The 18,669-nt window shown below is 40.5% G+C and overlaps 1 protein-coding gene across 1 annotated transcript in view; it reads right to left on the bottom strand.

Annotated features, from left to right (window-relative positions):
* ntrk3a (neurotrophic tyrosine kinase, receptor, type 3a) overlaps nt 1-18,669 on the bottom strand; it is a 419,732-nt gene that overhangs the window by 170,688 nt on the left and 230,375 nt on the right. The window contains exons 8-10 of the mRNA XM_017716401.2: nt 13,579-13,875; nt 10,939-10,956; nt 9,533-9,594 (exon numbers count right to left, since the gene is read on the bottom strand). Coding sequence (XP_017571890.1) covers nt 9,533-9,594; nt 10,939-10,956; nt 13,579-13,875 — 377 coding nt within the window. The remainder of the gene's footprint in view (nt 1-9,532; nt 9,595-10,938; nt 10,957-13,578; nt 13,876-18,669) is intronic.

Below are 18,669 nucleotides of genomic sequence, written 5' to 3'. Positions count from 1 at the left end.
AGTCTGTCAGAGTGACTGTGTGGATCATATGAACATTATAGAGCTTTTTAAATGAAACAGTAGAAGCCATATCGCCCCCTACGCTTCCTGTAGAGTATTACAGTCTGTCAGAGTGACTGTGTGGATCATATGAACATTATAGAGCTTTTTAAATGAAACAGTAGAAGCCATATCGCCCCCTACGCTTCCTGTAGTGTATTACAGTCTGTCAGAGTGACTGTGTGGATCATATGAACATTATAGAGCTTTTTAAATGAAACAGTAGAAGCCATATCGCCCCCTACGCTTCCTGTAGTGTATTACAGTCTGTCAGAGCGACTGTGTGGATCATATGAACATTATAGATCTTTTTAAATGAAACAGTAGAAGCCGTATCGCCCCCTACGCTTCCTGTAGTGTATTACAGTCTGTCAGAGTGACTGTGTGGATCATATGAACATTATAGAGGCTTTTAGTAGTTTTTTTTTTTTTTTTTTTCACATTTCATGTGTATTTTTTCCTCACATTTTCTGATAAACAATGTTGCCATGTCAACAGGTTGAGAATGACATAGAGACCTCTGTAAAAGACAGTTTTTGTGGAGGTGCAAAAGTCCAACATAAAAGTCAAATCAATCAAAATGAATGGATAGCAATTTAATGTGATGTAGTTCAGTTTCAGGATCCACTCCCTTAAACGAAGAACATGAATTATTTATTGGAATTACAAGGTATTGTAAGGACACCTTGAAGCTTACACTTGGTCTAAACAGGCCCAGGTTCTTTCTTTGACAGAGTAATTTAGTCCAAGGTCAAGCGTAATCCATGTCCAGGACAGCAGCAGACTGAAAGGTGTGTGTAAAAAGGTGGCAGTGTAATCCTGCCAAACAAACCCACACTCACACATTCACACACCCCGAGAAAAAGAAAGCGAGAAATATTCTTCTGTTGGCAAAGCGCTGAGCACTTCATCAGCTCGGGGAAAAACAGCGCACACGTCCAGAGTGATAAGACTAACAGTAACGGGCTCTGAGCGGTGAGAGCACCTTATTGCTAAACACACACACACACACACACACACACACTCAGCAGTGTGTGAGGGGATTAGTCTGATTCACACACTTCCGGCCCATTTCTATAGAGATATTTCAATGCTCCGGTCGGCGGCCAAACAAGATTAAATGAACTTCCCCTCCACGGTTGATTGAGCAGAAAAGTGGCGTGAAAACTTTTATTATTCAAACCCTCGGCCTATAAATGGACTTTAATAATAGGCCCTCGAGAGCGCTCAGGTGGAAGGCTGTGGCGAATGGAAATGTAAAATCTGACAAATAAATGTTTGCTCGCTCACCACAGGAGCTCTGCCATCACCTAGACAGATGTTTTGAGAAGGAAAGGTTTTTTCTCTGTGTTTTAGCCTCTTTTTCACACCATTTTAGGCCACTGAAAAAGAGTTTGGCCTACATTTTTTTTTGCATTTGATTTTTCTGTCTGAAGCCCATGCATGACATTTTAGTGGTTTTATGCACCAAAAACAACCATAAGTCATTTTTTCATGATCATTTACTGACCTTGTTTTATACCTGAAAATGGATCAGGCTGTTTAAACACTGATGCATGTAAATCAGCTCTTTTCTGATTGGCTGTGCATCGTTCAAAAAGCAGTCTGGGCTGAAACATTCCTTATACCTTCAGAGTGAGTGGGTGGGTGGGGCTAAACTGCTGGCTGAATACACAGGAAGATATAAAAGTGTCTCAAAAGCAAACTGAAAAGTGACTGTTTTTACAGTTGGGCACTGACATGGCATTTTTTGCGTCCAAGTCGATTATTTTTCCCAAAAATAATTTCATAAATACATGACATATACCATTATTCAACATGACCTCTTTTATGTGAAACAATTTTCCATGAATCCTATTAAAAAAATTAGTTTCTTTTTCAAGTGGGTCAACTGTCAAGTGGGGCAACTGCCCATCCAGATATGTTGATTAAGTAAACTATCAAAACAAGGTGATTTAGTTACATAAAAGTCTGAATAAAACAGTTTGGCATTATTTTATATTTAACAAGTTTAAAATAAAACCATGCTGCAAAATAAGGCAACTTTAAAAGTGCTCAACTCACTGGGGGGGGGGGGGGGGGGGGGGGGGGTTTGTCAAGTTGTTACTCTCTCAAATGTCAGCCTTCACAACCAAAAGTAAAAGACTTTTATTTTGACATGCTTTTACAAAAGAGGGACAAAGGTGCTGCGTCTTAAAGAAGACCCCAAGTGGCCTTCATGGTGCAATACAAAGGTCAGTAGCTCTTTCAAAAATTTGATATTTAAGTCATGGTTGGGCGGCACGGTGGCGCGGTGGGTAGCGCTGTCGCCTCACAGCGAGGAGGGCCTGGGTTTGATTCCCCGGTCACCCGGCCGGGGAATCAAACCCAGGCCCTCCTCGCTGGCTGGGTGATCAGAGTCCTCTCTGTGTGGAGTTTGCATGTTCTCCCCGTGTCTGTGTGGGTTTCCTCCCTCAGTCCAAAGACCTGCAGTCAGGCCAATTGGACATGCTACATTACCCCTAGGTGTGAGTGACTGTCTCTGTCTGTCTGCCCTGCGATGGACTGGCGACCTGTCCAGGGTGTATCCTGCCTTACGCCCGATGACCGCTGGGATAGGCTCCAGCACCCCCCCCCCTGCGACCCTGACGGAGAAGCAGCTTAGAAAATGGATGGATGGATGAGTCGTGGTTAAAACGGTTCAGTGTACCATGTCAGGTGGTCTGAGCTCAGGAGAACCATGAAAATGTGTAATTAATATAAAGTTTATTTATATGAAAAAAATGTGAGAACTTTAAATCAAATACAAAGGTTTCTATGGGTGTTTAAGCAGATGCCTGTTTGATTTGAAATTAGTCTAAAAAGTCAGGTGGCGCAATCAGTCAAATGGAGCAACCAGACCAACACAGTTTAATAAATGAAATAGAAAATTAAAAGCTTAAATAACAATTACTATATATATATATATATATATATATATATATATATATATATATATATATATATAAAATGCATGTAAAAATAAGAGCTTGCATGTTTCATTGAAACCAGCACATTTTAAAACTTTTTTTAAACTAAACTCTTCAAATGTTACATCAAATGAAGTACTAGAAAGAGCTAGAAACCAGGGATCATGGGTTCAACTTCCAGGACTGATGGCCTAACCCTGGTCGCATGCTTGGGCAAGACATTTAATCCTCCAGAGCTCCGGGCCGTGCTGCTCTTCTGGAGATGCTGTGCTGCTCCCAAACTGGGTTTAATTAGTCAGAACTAACTCATCATTCATTATGTGAATATTTTTAAGCAAAGCTGTTGTGCTGTGCTATGACAGGGACGTGGGAAGTGACCATGATTTCAGGATTGCAGCTGCTAAGTCCAACAATTTCACACAGATATCTGAACTTATATGCGTGAGTTTTGCATTTTTCTATTTTTATTTATACCTTTTCTGTGGCTGCACTGTTTAAATAATGCTGCATTTTCATTAATGTGAGCTCGATCGTTTATCTCACCAGCAGCTGGCCACCTATGGGTCATGAAAACACATGGAGGATGAGGTTTAAAGGGAAAAAGTGTAGAGTCAGTTCTGAGCCTCAAAGCAGCGTAATACTGTTTTTAACTGTTAAAAGTCATCCAGTGTAATGAGATTTTATCAATCATTACATCTCCCGCTAGGTGTGCCTTCCAGTGTTACATCTCACCATGTGACTGTGGGTGTGACACAATCGATTACAACATCACACATCAGCAATCTGATAGGTCGCCGCTCAGTTCATTTGCATAATGTTAGTCCAGAATGAAAGAGCAGAATATGTAGGTCAGCGCTCTCATGTGCCAGTTATGTGTATATGTTGTCCTCTCTTGCCTCGTAATAATGCATTATGACACATTATGTTTGATGTAAATTATCAAAAAATTTAAATAGGAAAAAAGGCAAAGAATTTATCATGATTTCATCATCCAGGTCATGTATATGCTGGTTACAATTTCACTTTTTCCCCCCACTTTAAACACCTTCTCGTGTCTCTGCACTGCACAGAGCTCCATGTTCTATGTTTCATGCAGTACTCAAGTGGCTTCGCATCAGATTTTATGATGTACCATCAGCTCCTACTGGGCCAACATGCTCATGTGATCGTTTTTGAGTTCTTGTGTAGATTTTTGAAATTGCTGTTGGTGCAGACAGGGATTTTTTTAAAGCAGAGGGAGAAAAAGGTGTTTTCAGAAATATCCTCATACAGAAACGAGGCCTGGGAGAGAGACTGGGCGTCGCTGGGGGTTCTGCTTGGCCGTCTGCGTGTGTGCGTTTGGTTTGTATTGATGTGGATGCGGTAATCATGAAAGCTTTATTTCAGGGTGTCTTATTTCTGCTTAAGGCAGTAGAAGCTGCTTGAAACAAATAAACAACAGAAAATCGCAGCATGAGAACTTCTCAGGTTAGGAGCTTTAGAGGATACATACACACGCCCTTATTACAGCACCAGTCGAAAAAAAAAACACTGAGGTATTTTATTATATACTTTGTTTATGCTGTTAACTTAGTTTCCTAATTTATCCCATCCCACCCGTAGTAGTTTGGGCTGAAGCCCAGCCGCAGTGGTGCATGTTGCTCTGATAGAATTGTGATTGTAGCCCTCCTGTTCAAGTACAGCTTTTAAATGTTTTTTTAAAGTGAGATCTTCAGCATGTTCAGCAACTATGGATGAATCAACAAGCAGCAAACTAACAAAACAGCAGCTTGGTGGAGCTCCAGTTCCTCTCAAGATCCACCACTGTAACAAGAAAACCCACAAGCTGTATAAACAAGAGTGAGAGGCTACAATCACAGAGGAGCTGAACCCCTGACTGTATAAATGATATATACACTCATTGAGCACTTTATTAGGAACAGCTGCTTGTTTCTACACTCATCACTTCCACTGACCATATAGGAGCACTTGGTAGGTCTACAGTTACAGACTGTAGTCCATCTGTTTCTCTGATACTTTGTTACCCTGTTCTTCAGTGGTCAGGACCCCCATGGACCCTCACAGAGCAGGTACTATATGGGTGGTGGATCATTCTCACCACTGCAATAACACTGACTGGTGTGTTAGTGTGTGTTGTGCTGGTACAAGTGGATCAGACACAGCAGTGCTGCTGGAGTGTTTAAACACCTCAGTGTCGCTGTTGGACTAAGAACCAAAAATATCCAGCCAACAGCGTCCTGTGGGCAGCGTCCTGTGACCACTGATGAAGGACTAGAGGATGACCAACACAAACTGTGCAGCAGCAGATGAGCTGTCGTCTCTGACTTTACATCTACAAGGTGGACCAATTAGGTGGGTGTGGACAGTGAGTGGACAGTGTTTAAAAACTTCAGCAGCACTGCTGTGTCTGATCCTCTCATACCAGCGCAACACACTCTAACACACCGCCACCACATCAGTGTTACTGCAATGCTGAGAATGACCCACCACCCAAATAGTACCTGCTCTGTGAGGGTCCATGCGGGTCCTGACCACTGAAGAACAGGATAACACAGTATTCAGAGAAACAGATGGACTGCAGGCTGTAACTGTAGAACTACAAAGTCCTCCTATAGAGTAAGTGGAGCTGATAAAGTGGGCGATTATAAGTGTAGATATAAAATAAGTGAGTCAATATGAGTGCACAAGTTTTTGCTACTGTCTGTCTCTCTGTCTCTTCCCTAAAGCCTGCCACAAACACAAAGATAACCGCCTAATTTATTGTGTAAATGATGCTCTAACAGCTCTATACATTAAACGACTCCAGTCAAATCAAAGCAGACAGTCCTGCAGTAAAGCTTTCTGAGAAAAGAAGCTCTATAATTAGGAGCTCCAAACACCCCCCCCCCCCCCCCCCCCCCCCCTCCGACACTGAAACATCACTATTAACAGCTCCAAATAAGGACATAATCTCCATCCAGCCAATTACGCCTCAACGATGAACCAAATTACATTTTAAAGAAGCTGTAAAACACAGCAGCCACGAGGGAGTTACCCGATAATGAAGAAAAGGAAAAACAAAAAGAAAGAAAGCAATAGAGAAATGAAAATAGAATAGCTCGCATTCAGCTGCCCTTCAACGGCTGAGTGTGTCTGGCTGTGTTCATGTTCTAAATCCTGCTTAAAAGGTTGTTTTGTCTTCTTTTAAACCAGATTTAAAGGAACAGAAACATCAAATTTACAGAGTTTGCCTCTCGTAGTTACATGTTAGCTGTCTGACATTTTGCTTCTTTAGTTTTAGCAGTTGAGATGTGAAGTTAGTGTTGAGTGCTGTGCGAAGGTTTTAGGCATCTAAACAAATGTTTAAACAATTAACCTCAGCAGTGAATTTATCACAATACACATTAGAATAAAGTCATATTCATAATTCAAATCAACAAAAACAATAAAAAGTAACAAGAATTTCTTGGGTCCATATTTTTCCTTGACACCTTCACAGCCGCCACAGAGACTCGTTAATATCATCAATTACATCATGAGCTCAATTTACTGAAGCACTGATTATATAATCATTATGAATTAATATTCTATAAATCATGTTTATTTAAATATATATTCAAACAGGTTTCTCAGCAAATAAACACAAACTACACAAATAAATAGATTTTGAAAATGTGTCTTGTGTGCCTAAGACTTTTGCACAGCGCTGATGGTAACTGCATCCACTTCTGATGCTGTCTGACTCACTGTTATCCGTATGCCTGAGCTGTAGGGCAGATGTCTGTGGTTAAAATCTTTAAAGGTTCTCTGCTACCAGTGAAAATGTTACAAAATGTGAAGTCATCATGGGTAAAACTGCACTTTATTATTTTTTTCCATCCATCCATTTTCTAAGCCGCTTCTCCGTCAGGGTCGCGGGGGGGTGCTGGAGCCTATCCCAGCAGTCTTCGGGCGTAAGGCAGGATACACCCTGGATGGGTCGCCAGTCCATCGCAGGGCAGACAGACAGACACAGACAGTCACTCACACCTAGGGGCAATTTAGCATGTCCAATTGGCCTGACTGCATGTCTTTGGACTGTGGGAGGAAACCGGAGAACCCGGAGGAAACCCACGCAGACACGGGGAGAACATGCAAACTCCACACAGAGAGGACCCCAGTTGCCCGGCCAGGGAATCGAACCCAGGCCCTCCTCGCTGTGAGGCGACAGTGCTACCCACCACGCCACCGTGCCGCCCATTATTTTTTTCCATTGGAAATAAATAGAAGACAAAGCTCTCTGATCACGTGCGTCAGGCTGCAGTCCTTGCGGGCCAAAACACTGCAGATTTCAGCATGCTGGCTCATTAAACCCATCTGACTCAGCTCATCAGCTAATTAGCAAGGCCTTCATGGGCTGAATTCAGAGCATTGGATGAGGGTAAACGCTGATCTCCACAGCACGTTGGCCCGGAGGGCACCCAGTTTCACATGCCTGCTGTAGATCCTCACCAGTTTTCACCATGGCAATGACATGAATGCCATGCAAAAAGGCATGGAAAGACTTTAAGACATTATTCCCTTGCAAGACTAAGACATTATCCAGTGGTTGGTTAGTGTAGTGGTTAACACCTCTGCCTTCTACACTGTAGACTGGGGCTCAATCCCCACCTGGGTAAGCACCCTACACTATACCAATAAGAGGCCTTGGGCAAGACTCCTAACACCACCTTGGCCTACCTGTGTAAAAATGATCAAATATTAAGTCGCTCTGGATAAGAGCGACAGCAAAATGTAAATGTAAGACTACTGCTCCTGACATTCCTCTCATTGGAGAACCTTTTGAAAGGGTGCTGGTTGACTGTGTTGGTCCATTACCTAAAACCAGATCTGGAAATCAGTTCTTGTTAACGGTTATGGGTGCTGCATCTCGTTTCCCTGAAGCTACCCCTTTGCGAAAGATTACAACCCCAGCTGTACTCAGAGATTAACATCTTTAAAGGTTCTCTGATACCAGTGAAAATGTAACAAAATGTGAAGGCATCATGGGTAAAACGGCACTTTATTTTTTTCCATATTAAATAAATAGAAGACAAAGCTCTCTGTAGATCACGTGCGTCAGGCTGCAGTCCTTGCGGGCCAAAACACTGCAGATTTCAGCATCTGATCAAAGCAGATTTCAGAGCTCTGATCAAATTCTTTACTACTTTTGGCCAAAAATTGTCCAGACTGATCAGGGTGCAAATTTTTTATCCAAGCTGTTCTCATATACTGTTTGCATATACTCGTCAGCCAAAACCGCTGCTTCAGAAAGAGATGGAACCTTACGCTCATTAAGATAAATGACTACATGCCCAGGCAAGCGATTTTTGAACTCTTCTAACAAAATTAGTTGATGCAGTGAAGCAAAGTCAGAGACTCTACACGCAGTTGCACCATTTATCCAGCAGGGTCTCTTTCATTACATGTTGATGAAAATTTAGTTGAACTGTGCCAGCTCCTATAGGCTAATACGGAGAAAGCAAGCTGTGGTTGTTCACTATAATAAAGAAGAAGTTCAACACTGTGAAAAAGACAATGAGAACATCACAATCGTCTATGGGTCAATCACTCTATATATCTATTACTAGTGCTGTGACTCTGGCCAATTAGCCTTCACCTGCTGGGACATGCTGGCTGTTGGTACAGTAACTAACATTAGCCAGTTGTATGCAAGGTATAGTGGTTGGGATAGTGTAGTGGGTAACACCTCTGCCTTCTACACTGTAGACTGGGGTTCAATCCCCACCTGGGTAAACACCCTACACTATACCAATAAGAGTCCTTGGGCAAGACTCCTAACACCACCTTGGCCTGCCTGTGTAAAATGATCAAACTGTAAGTCGCTCTGGATAAGAGCGTCAGCCAAAATGCCATAAATGTAAACATCGTGTGTAGTTTTTAATATTTAAAAATAAAAAAAATTAACCACAATGAAGATGCTCTAGCTGGTGGTGGACTAAATGCACAGAAGCCCAAACCAGATTTGAGTAGAGGCGGGTAATCCACGTCCAAAAAGTAAAAACCCTCCCCGGAGTTTTGTTCCAACTGCCTGTACACCTTTGCTGCTTGTTAGAGCAAATTAGAGAAGTCAAACAGTTAGAACAAAACCCTGGGGAGGGTTTTTACTTTGGACCTGGATTACCTGCCTCCAGATATGAGCACTGAGCCTTGTTTTTTAACCATCATATTCACCTGTTTCAGTCAACATTTTCATTGCGGCAGCCAAATTTATAGAGACTTTGTCTAATTATGTGGTTCTATTATGGAAAAAAAATATCTTAAGAAGTCAACGTTATGTTTTTCTTGCATGTGACTTCCCCTGTAAGACTGGAGGGCAGTCACTTGAACAAAGAAATCAAGCTGGGGTGGTCAGCAGCCTGAAGAAACCATATAGTAACTGGATACCTGCTTAAGTTCTTTGCGCTCATTGTTGGGGAGGAGCGTGCAGTGAGCAGAATGACCAATTTCCCATGTAAAATATATAAACAAAGTACAACTTCAAGCATAAAGTCAGACACAGTCAGCAAGACAAAAGCAAGACTCACCCCGAACGTGTCCTCTTCCGGCCGGTGTGTGACTGCGATGGTGGGCGTCAGACTCGGACTCACTGGAGAATGAAAGGAGGGGTGAACTGTGAATATGACAAACATGCAGTGTGTGGTAGACGTGAAATCTGCTAATGTGGATCGAGTGCAGGGGGATTAGTTTGTGTTTCGGCAGCAGAAAATAAAGGCTAACGTTGGTGTTGTGTTCTACAGTAGCTACTGTTAGAAGGGCTTTACAGAACACTAGTACAATCCTGTTCAACCTAATGGACTCAGTTTATATCACAATACCTACATTTAGAGCCAGTTATTCATTCAGTCTAATGAGAAACTGTAGAACAGACTGGGTTTATATCACAATACCTACATTTAGAGTCAGTTATTCATTCAGTCTAATGAGAAACTGTAGAACAGACTCGGTTTATATCACAATACCTACATTTAGAGTCGGTTATTCATTCAGTCTAATGAGAAACTGTAGAACAGACTCGGTTTATATCACAATACCTACATTTAGAGTCAGTTATTCATTCAGTCTAATGAGAAACTGTAGAACAGACTCGGTTTATATCACAACACCTACATTTAGAGTCGGTTATTCATTCAGCCTAATGAGAAACTGTAGAACAGACTGGGTTTATATCACAATACCTACATTTAGAGTCAGTTATTCATTCAGTCTAATGAGAAACTGTAGAACAGACTCGGTTTATATCACAACACCTACATTTAGAGTCGGTTATTCATTCAGCCTAATGAGAAACTGTAGAACAGACTCGGTTTATATCACAATACCTACATTTAGAGTCGGTTATTCATTCAGCCTAATGAGAAACTGTAGAACAGACTCAGTTTATATCACAATACCTACATTTAGAGTCGGTTATTCATTCAGCCTAATGAGAAACTGTAGAACAGACTCGGTTTATATCACAATACCTACATTTAGAGTCGTTATTCATTCAGTCTAATGAGAAACTGTAGAACAGACTCGGTTTATATCAAACAGAATGGAATTTCACAGTATTGTGTTATATTATATTATAATGTACTGTATAGTATAACATTGAATAGTACAGTATAACAAGTATTGTGCTGTATACACACTTAAAACAGAACCATGACCACCCAGAGAACCCTTTTGCAAGATTAAAGGGTTCTTTGCATCATGAAAGGGTTCTTCAGATTGACTGAGATTGTGTTGTAGATGATGCCATAGAGAACCTTTTAAAAAAGGTTCTTGTGTTTTTACAAGCTTCACTCTGAGGAAGCAGAATTTTTTCACAAGCCATTACAGCCTAAACTGCGCATGCATAAACGGCTTCATGCATTATTTGTTTAAACTACAAAATGGCAAAGCTGATGATTAATATAAGAGAACTGCATGCATTAAGAGATGCACTCACCATATTCCCCATAATCATCTGGGAAGAAACAGAAAAGGCCCTTTCAGTTTATGATATTAACAGCAATACATCACTCTCAGTGCATGAGGACCCAAAAGACTCCTAACAATCCATTTCAACATGTCACATTAGCAGCCTTTTAACATGGTGCTGAATGCTTAGAGCGCTTTCTGAGTAAATGCCTCTTGCACTAATGACAAGTAGTCAAGCCTAAGATGCGGATCGATCTGAATAAGATCCTGACCCTTGCCAGTATTCAAGCTTAAAACCAAACCACAATGCACATAGTATAGTCTTCTGAATGGTATTAATATTAACAGCATTTGTATACCAAGCTTAATGGCCACTTTATTAGAAAGCCTTTATGGCCGGTGAGTGAGAGCGCAAAAAAGGTGTTTCTAGTAAAGTGCCCAGTTAGTGGACATACAAAGTAAGTGTTTCTAATACAGTGGCCAGTGAGTGAGAGCTCAAAGTATGGATTTCTAATACAGTGACCAGAGTCATTTTACATTGTAGTTGTTTCTAATAAAGTGGCCAGTGAGTAAGAGCACAAAATATGCATTTCTGGCCAGTGAGTGGTTTTACAAGGAAGGTGTTTCTAATAAAGTGGCCAGTAAGTGGGAGCACAAAATAAGTGTTTCTAATAAAGTGGCCAGTGAGTAAGAGCACAAAGTATGGGTTTCTAATAAAGTGGCCAGTGAGTAAGAGCTCAAAGTATGGGTTTCTAATAAAGTGGCCAGTGAGTAAGAGCTCAAAGTATGGGTTTCTAATAAAGTGGCCAGTGAGTAAGAGCTCAAAGTATGGGTTTCTAATAAAGTGGCCAGTGAGTAAGAGCTCAAAGTATGGGTTTCTAATAAAGTGGCCAGTGAGTAAGAGCTCAAAGTATGTGTTTCTAATAAAGTGGCCAGTGAGTGAGAGCTCAAAGTATGGGTTTCTAATAAAGTGGCCAGAGTCATTTTAGATTGTAGTTGTTTCTAATAAAGTGGCCAGTAAGTGGGAGCACAAAGTATGTGTTTCTAATAAAGTGGCCAGTGAGTAAGAGCACAAAATATGCATTTCTAATAAAGTGGCCAGTGAGTAAGAGCTCAAAGTATGGGTTTCTAATAAAGTGGCCAGAGTCATTTTACATTGTAGTTGTTTCTAATAAAGTGGCCAGTAAGTGGGAGCACATAATAAGTGTTTCTAATAAAGTGGCCAGTTATTGGACGTACAAAGTAAATGTTTATAATAAATTGGCCAATTAGTGGACAAACAAGGTTAGTGTCTCTAACAGCATAGACACACATATATGTAGTAAACCAATGCATGCCGTGCCATACAGTGCACTTATGTAATATGATAATGCACTGTATAATAGTGAGGTTGTGCAGGTGAGGGAGGTGAGGGAGGTGAGGGCCTCCAGAAAGATCATCACGTGTTTCTGCTCCAGCTATAGCATCACCCAGAGCAGCGTGATCTTTCAGAGCGCGAGTCTGAGTCTATAGTTATCTACAGAACCATCACACTCTCACCTTTAGTGTTAAAGAACTATTCATATACAACTCAGCTCTCTTTAGTTCACAGTCTCCTCATAGTCAAATCACTCTTCAAACAGCGCATCCACCAAAATTCAGAAATTCTACCCACTTAACTGGGCCTGGATGGTTAGTCTGTGTACTGAACAGCATACTGGCAGCTGGTGAGGAAGCAGTTTAAATATAATTATTATTATTATCATTATTACACCAATGACAATAATAATTTAATTCTTAGTCACGGCAGTGTGTACGGAGTCCATGGCTGTGTTCACATGCAACAATTTTTGCCAATCCAATTGAATACATTCCGATTATAGATTAATACTGAGGTGTTTATTCTCACTCTGCTCAGCACTGATGGGAAATCTCTGTTTACATGCTCACTACAAGCACTCTGATGTAAAATTACATGCATGCATAGAGAACCACTTAGTGTAGTCATTACCATGACAGCCAGCATTATGTGAGTCCAGTCAGAGTGAGATGAGCAGCAGTGAGCAGTGCTTGTGTTTTTAATTACTTTAAAATGACGTCAGACTCAGGAAAACATCCTTCACATGTCCTTATTAAAGAAGGCCGAGAGGAAGACGTCGAGTTCTGAGACACATAAGCTGGATGTCCATCCCACCACCATCTTTTAAAGATGAGAGCATAAAGATCGTCGCCTCGCTGAACGGTATAAACTCTCACTATGACGCGATGAACATGCAGAACGGACTTAAACTTTCCGATAGGGAATGTAATCAGATACAAGCATTTCCACGGATATTATTCTTCTATTTAATGGATTATTTACAGGATTACCCATCTCGATCAATCGGATAGAAACTGTATTCTGAGTGGCCTCATTTGCACTAGTCTATTCTGATGTATTCTATTCTGATTGAGTTGTTAGTCAGATTATTAATGGATTATCAGGCTGCATGTAAATGTGGCTAATGTACCTTAAAAATAAATAATTGCAATTGAATACAGTTCCCTAACTAAAAGTAATGAAGATGTATCCTTGAGGGCATCACCACAGTGACAGTTTAATACATTTTTCTGAGAGATTACCCCACAGCAGGCCTCTCTAAGCAGGAAAAGACATTTAGGAATGATAAATGTGTTCTTTAAGACTTACCTGAGAATGGCGCCCCCATGAAGTGGGCGTACACCGTCTTGCTGGTCATGCCCAGCGCGTTTCGGGCCTCCAGTGTATAGTTTCCATTGTTGTGGTGCGTTGGGTCCTTAAACACCAGACAGCCCTCCAGATAGTCCTGATAAACCTCCATCTCTGTACGTACATACTTGGACTGAGTCAGCTCGCCTTCTCTGTAGATCCAGCGCAGCGTGGGGAGGGGGTGCCCCCGCACCGTGAACATCATACAGGTGTCATGCCATTTCTCTGGCTCCCCAAACCGCACGATGGTGGGAGGGACTGCAGAGGGGGTCCAGACGGAAAGGCAAATTAATAAATCAATACATACATATCTTTTTATATAACACCTTAAATCTTAACCTTTGTATGAGGGCCCACACTTCAGCTCCTCACTTTCATAACTACAAAACGTCACACATTAGTTTGGTTACACATGGTCAAAAATGTCTTTTTACCAGTACTGTAAAGCTTATTGGCCAATTCCCATTTTTTAAAGAGCGAGATTTAATGTATGTAAATAATTCATACAGGTACTATATTTGAACACTGCTCTAATTTAGAGAAATAGAATGTAAAAAAAAAATTCACACTTTTTAGAGTCAACTTTTCTGACAGTTGTTACAGTAGTTCTAGGATATTCAATGACTGTAATTTTACAGATTTTTACCAGTATTAAGAGAATATCACTGCTGCCAGAATAAAACCTCAGATCTCCATTTTTATCATTTTTTGACATCATTTGAAAATGCCTCTTGCTCTTTACACTGTATGTAAATTTCACAATGAATGGACCAAAAGAACTGACCCAACATGACTTGGGGGAAAACGTCTGGTTCTATTGACTTACATTAAGAGCAAAGTAGGTTTTGTCCTTCTCCTGTAAAGTTAACATTTAGAAGATACGAGGTTTTGTGATACAGTGATACACTTTTGCTGTTAATTAATGTGTTTTTTACCCCTGCTGCCAAACTTTTTACCGTTTATTTATGTATTTTGTTTTACAGTGCAGGATGTTGTTGTGCGGCTAGTGAGCAATGAGGGTGAAAATGAGGGTGAGAACCCCCTGCTGTGAAAAACAATGCACACCTGTTCACAACAGCTGTGCCGAGATCAAATGGACAGCTGAAGCTTTCTTCATATCAAATAGTCCTGTACACTTGAGTAAAAGTATTATGATCTGAAAATAACTAGGACAGCAAAAAATCCATCAGATTTGTACATGTACAACCTAATTTTCAAAAAAGTTGCAACAACATAAAAACATTACGTAAACCCTATATTTAATTGAAATTTTGCTGTTTTTTGAAAAATATTTGCCCATTTAGAATTTAATGTCAGCATTAAGGTGGCAGTGTTTCTGGATCATTTTTATGTGTTTTATTTATTTATACAGCAGAGTTTTAACTTGCATTTATGGAAGAAGCTACAGACTGTGTTCACAAACAGTGATTTTTGGATGTGCTGTTGAGCCTATCCACTACAGAATAGTGTCTGTTTTTAATGTAGTGCCACCAGAGGGCACAAAGATGACTGCCAGCCAATATTAGTTTTTAAGGCTTGTCCCAAGCATAAATATATATGATATATATGTCTTGATATATTGTCTCATAGATGATGAAATCAAGTTATTTAAGAAAAGCTATTCCTGAACTATTTGATTGTGCAGTCTTTCACAGAGTGACGAACTTCTCCTCATCTTTACTTCTGATACTCTCTGGGATGCTTTTTTTAATAACCAATCATGTTACAGACCTGTTGCCAATAAACCTAATTAGTTGTGAGATGTTCCACCAGGTGATCTTTTAGCATTACACAATGGCCAGTCTTTTGTGGTCCCCCAGTCCCGACTGTTTTGCAACATGTTACTGGCATCAAATTCAAAATGGGCATACATCTACTTAAAATATAATTAAAATTTTTACTATTTTCAATTAAATATAGGATTTTAATGATTTGCAAATAGTTGCAATATGCTTTTATCTACATTGTGCACAGCATCCCAACTTTTTTGGAAACCAGGCTGTACTTGAATGAATGTAACTAGCTACTACCCACCACTGCTCTGCTATGAAAGTGGATGTCCAGTTTTGAAAATCATACATTTTCCATCTAAATATATTCCATCAAAGTTACCAGAGGAAAAAAAAATGGAATAGCTCAACCACGGGAGTGCACTCTATGGCTAGTGTGAACAAGGTGCTAAACAGCTTCTAGAACATCTGTACATTACCCTGCAGACTTCATCAACATTTCACAGACTTCAGCAACCACCTACACATGTCTACATCTCTCTACATGTCTCTGCATCATCCCAGTGAATTTTTCAACATTATCCAGACTTTCACAGACTCCCAGCATGTCCACATCACCTTACAGGCCTCTTCATCAGCCTAGAATCTCCCTCATCAGCTCAGAGACCTCTCTACTGGATACACCACACTCTTAATCTTTACTGGTTGGATAGATCAACAATCCACTGAATGAGTGGTCAGCTTGGGTACTTGGGTGACCTCATCTGCAGCCTGAAAAGCTTCTGGCTGACCAGCTGAGTGTCTGAGACATACGCACAGTGGTTTGGTTGAGGGCACATAAGATGAGGTGAAGGGGATAAAACAGAAGCAGGAATAACTGCCACCCATAAACGAGTGCACTGTTTAACTCCCATCTGCTCATCATGTGCCAACAGCTCACTGTCCACAATTACGCCGCTGTAAACGCGTCGCACTTCAGACGCATAAGACATCCATCTGAAAGCACATCTGCAGCTCATTCACTTTTAAACGTCCAATTAGATGTGTAACTCAGCCACCGCTAGGATTAGCATAACTGAGAAGTCACAGTTATTAACATGTTGTCAGTGTGTGTATATATATATATATATATATATATATATATATATTAAGAGAGAGAGAGAGAGAGAGAGAGAGAGAGACCATGACGTCTTAGTAGATGTGCTATCTGATGGATATTGTATGTGTCTGAAGTGTGACATGTTTACAGCGACGTAATTGTGGACAGTGAGCTGTTGGCACATGATGAGCAGATGGGAGTTAAATGGTGCACTGTATATATATATATATATATATATATGTGTGTGTGTGTGTGTGTGTGTGTGTGTGTGTGTGTGTGTGAGTGTGTATGTACTCTCACTCTCTCTCAATTATGTGGAAAGTGCAGATACAATTGTGTGTGCAAGTAGCAGAGAAGCTATTTTTCTATGGTTTGAATTTGAGGAAAAGTTATTGTTCATTGAACATTCTTGTTTTACAAAAAGACAACAAAAAGGAAAAATGAAGGTCGACACAGAATGCAATTCAATACATATTTATCCAAAAAATGGTATTTTATCAAGTAAAATTATCTTAAATATAGTCGACAAATCGGCGGCACGGTGGCGTGGTGGGTAGCGCTGTCGCCTCACAGCAAGGAGGGCCTGGGTTCGATTCCCCGGCCGGGTGACCGGGGTCCTCTCTGTGTGGAGTTTGCATGTTCTCCCCGTGTCTGCGTGGGCTTCCTCCGGGTTCTCCGGTTTCCTCCCACAGTCCAAAGACATGCAGTCAGGCCAATTGGGTGTGCTAAATTGTCCCTAGGTGTGAGTGTGTGAGTGACTGTCTGTGTCTGTCTGTCTGCCCTGCGATGGACTGGCGACCTGTCCAAAGTGTATCCTGCCTTCCGCCCGAAGACTGCTGGGATAGGCTCCAGCTCCCCCCCGCGACCCTGACGGAGAAGCGGCTTGGAAAATGGATGGATGGATGGATAGTCGACAAATCTCATATTTCTTAATAAGCTTAATTTTCGATTATTTCACTTATTTCTAGACTATTTTTTATTAGGTAATCATTAGGTCATTTTAGAAAGTAAATCTCTTTCATGATGTTGGCAGATCATTTTACTTGTAAGAAATGTGCTTGAAACCTCTACAGATACTCGATATAGATGTGATTATTGCTAGGAAGATTTATCAAAAAACAAAAATAAAAATATAAATAAAAGAAAATGAGATTTGAAGTTGCCAAAGGAAAGAAAAAGGTCAACGCGTCTTTAGCATCTTAACGTCATATATTTCAACCATAGAAAACACTCTCGCTCTACTGACCGCTGTGGACAGAAGCCCAAAGAGAGTCAGTTCGGCGATCCCAGCTATGTGGGAATCTGCCGGCTCCAGAGATTTGGACTGATAGAGAGATGCTCAATCGAACAGGCAACATTTCAACAGCACACAAATGAACATACTAATACATCAGCTGTGATGGAAAAGTGGAAAACAAAGTGAAATTTTATTTATTTTTTTATAAAAGAGTATTTTATGTGCTATATTTTTGTGTAACTATGGTAAAAACAAAATAAATTGTGTTGCAAAAAGCTTATGTCTTGATTTTGTGGATCAACAATTAAGAGAATCTGTGTAGAATCGAGTCTTGGAAGTGAGACGATTGATTCCAACTGGAATTGGAATTTCTGGAATCAAACAGCCGTGCATATCACAACTAAATTTCTCAAACGAATAACAACCATTGAAGGTGACAGAAATGTGTCTTTTCCTTCAGTTTAATGAGCTTTTCTCTGTTAATAATGTCATTTCTCAGTGTTATTGTTGCATTTATCGCTATTTCTATTTAGTTTGTCTCACAAACTGCTTTCATTGAGATGTAAATGACGTAGCCTCTTATGGTCCTTGGGACCACCGGTGGTTCCAAAATGCACTTCATCATGTTCTTCATAACGTTCATATTCCATAAGCTCCATTCAGAAGCTGGGCGTCATGTGAGGCTGTAGCTCTTCTCTCCAGTCTAATAGATGGCGACGTCATTTTAAACCCTTATAATAAAAGAAGCTGAACTTTGTTTTTCTACTGAAAGTCGACCCGTTTTTCCCCAAATCTGGGCTCTAAACTCTAAACAGACGGCGTCTCTTCAGTGATCTGCTCTGGAAACATCACTTTAATAAAATAACACAAAGAGCGTCGGAGATTTTTGGCTTTCAGCAGTAAATTGTAAGCATATAGTGATATGTGGAGATCATAAAACACACGTTCTGTTCATTTGAGGGAGCTTTTACAATAAATAAATAAAT

The sequence above is a fragment of the Pygocentrus nattereri genome, chromosome 8, assembly GCF_015220715.1.
Source record: "Pygocentrus nattereri isolate fPygNat1 chromosome 8, fPygNat1.pri, whole genome shotgun sequence".
NCBI classification, from domain to species: Eukaryota; Metazoa; Chordata; class Actinopteri; order Characiformes; family Serrasalmidae; genus Pygocentrus; species Pygocentrus nattereri.
The sequence above is the reverse complement of the archived record's forward strand: the minus strand, read 5'-3'. Positions and strand labels throughout refer to the sequence as shown.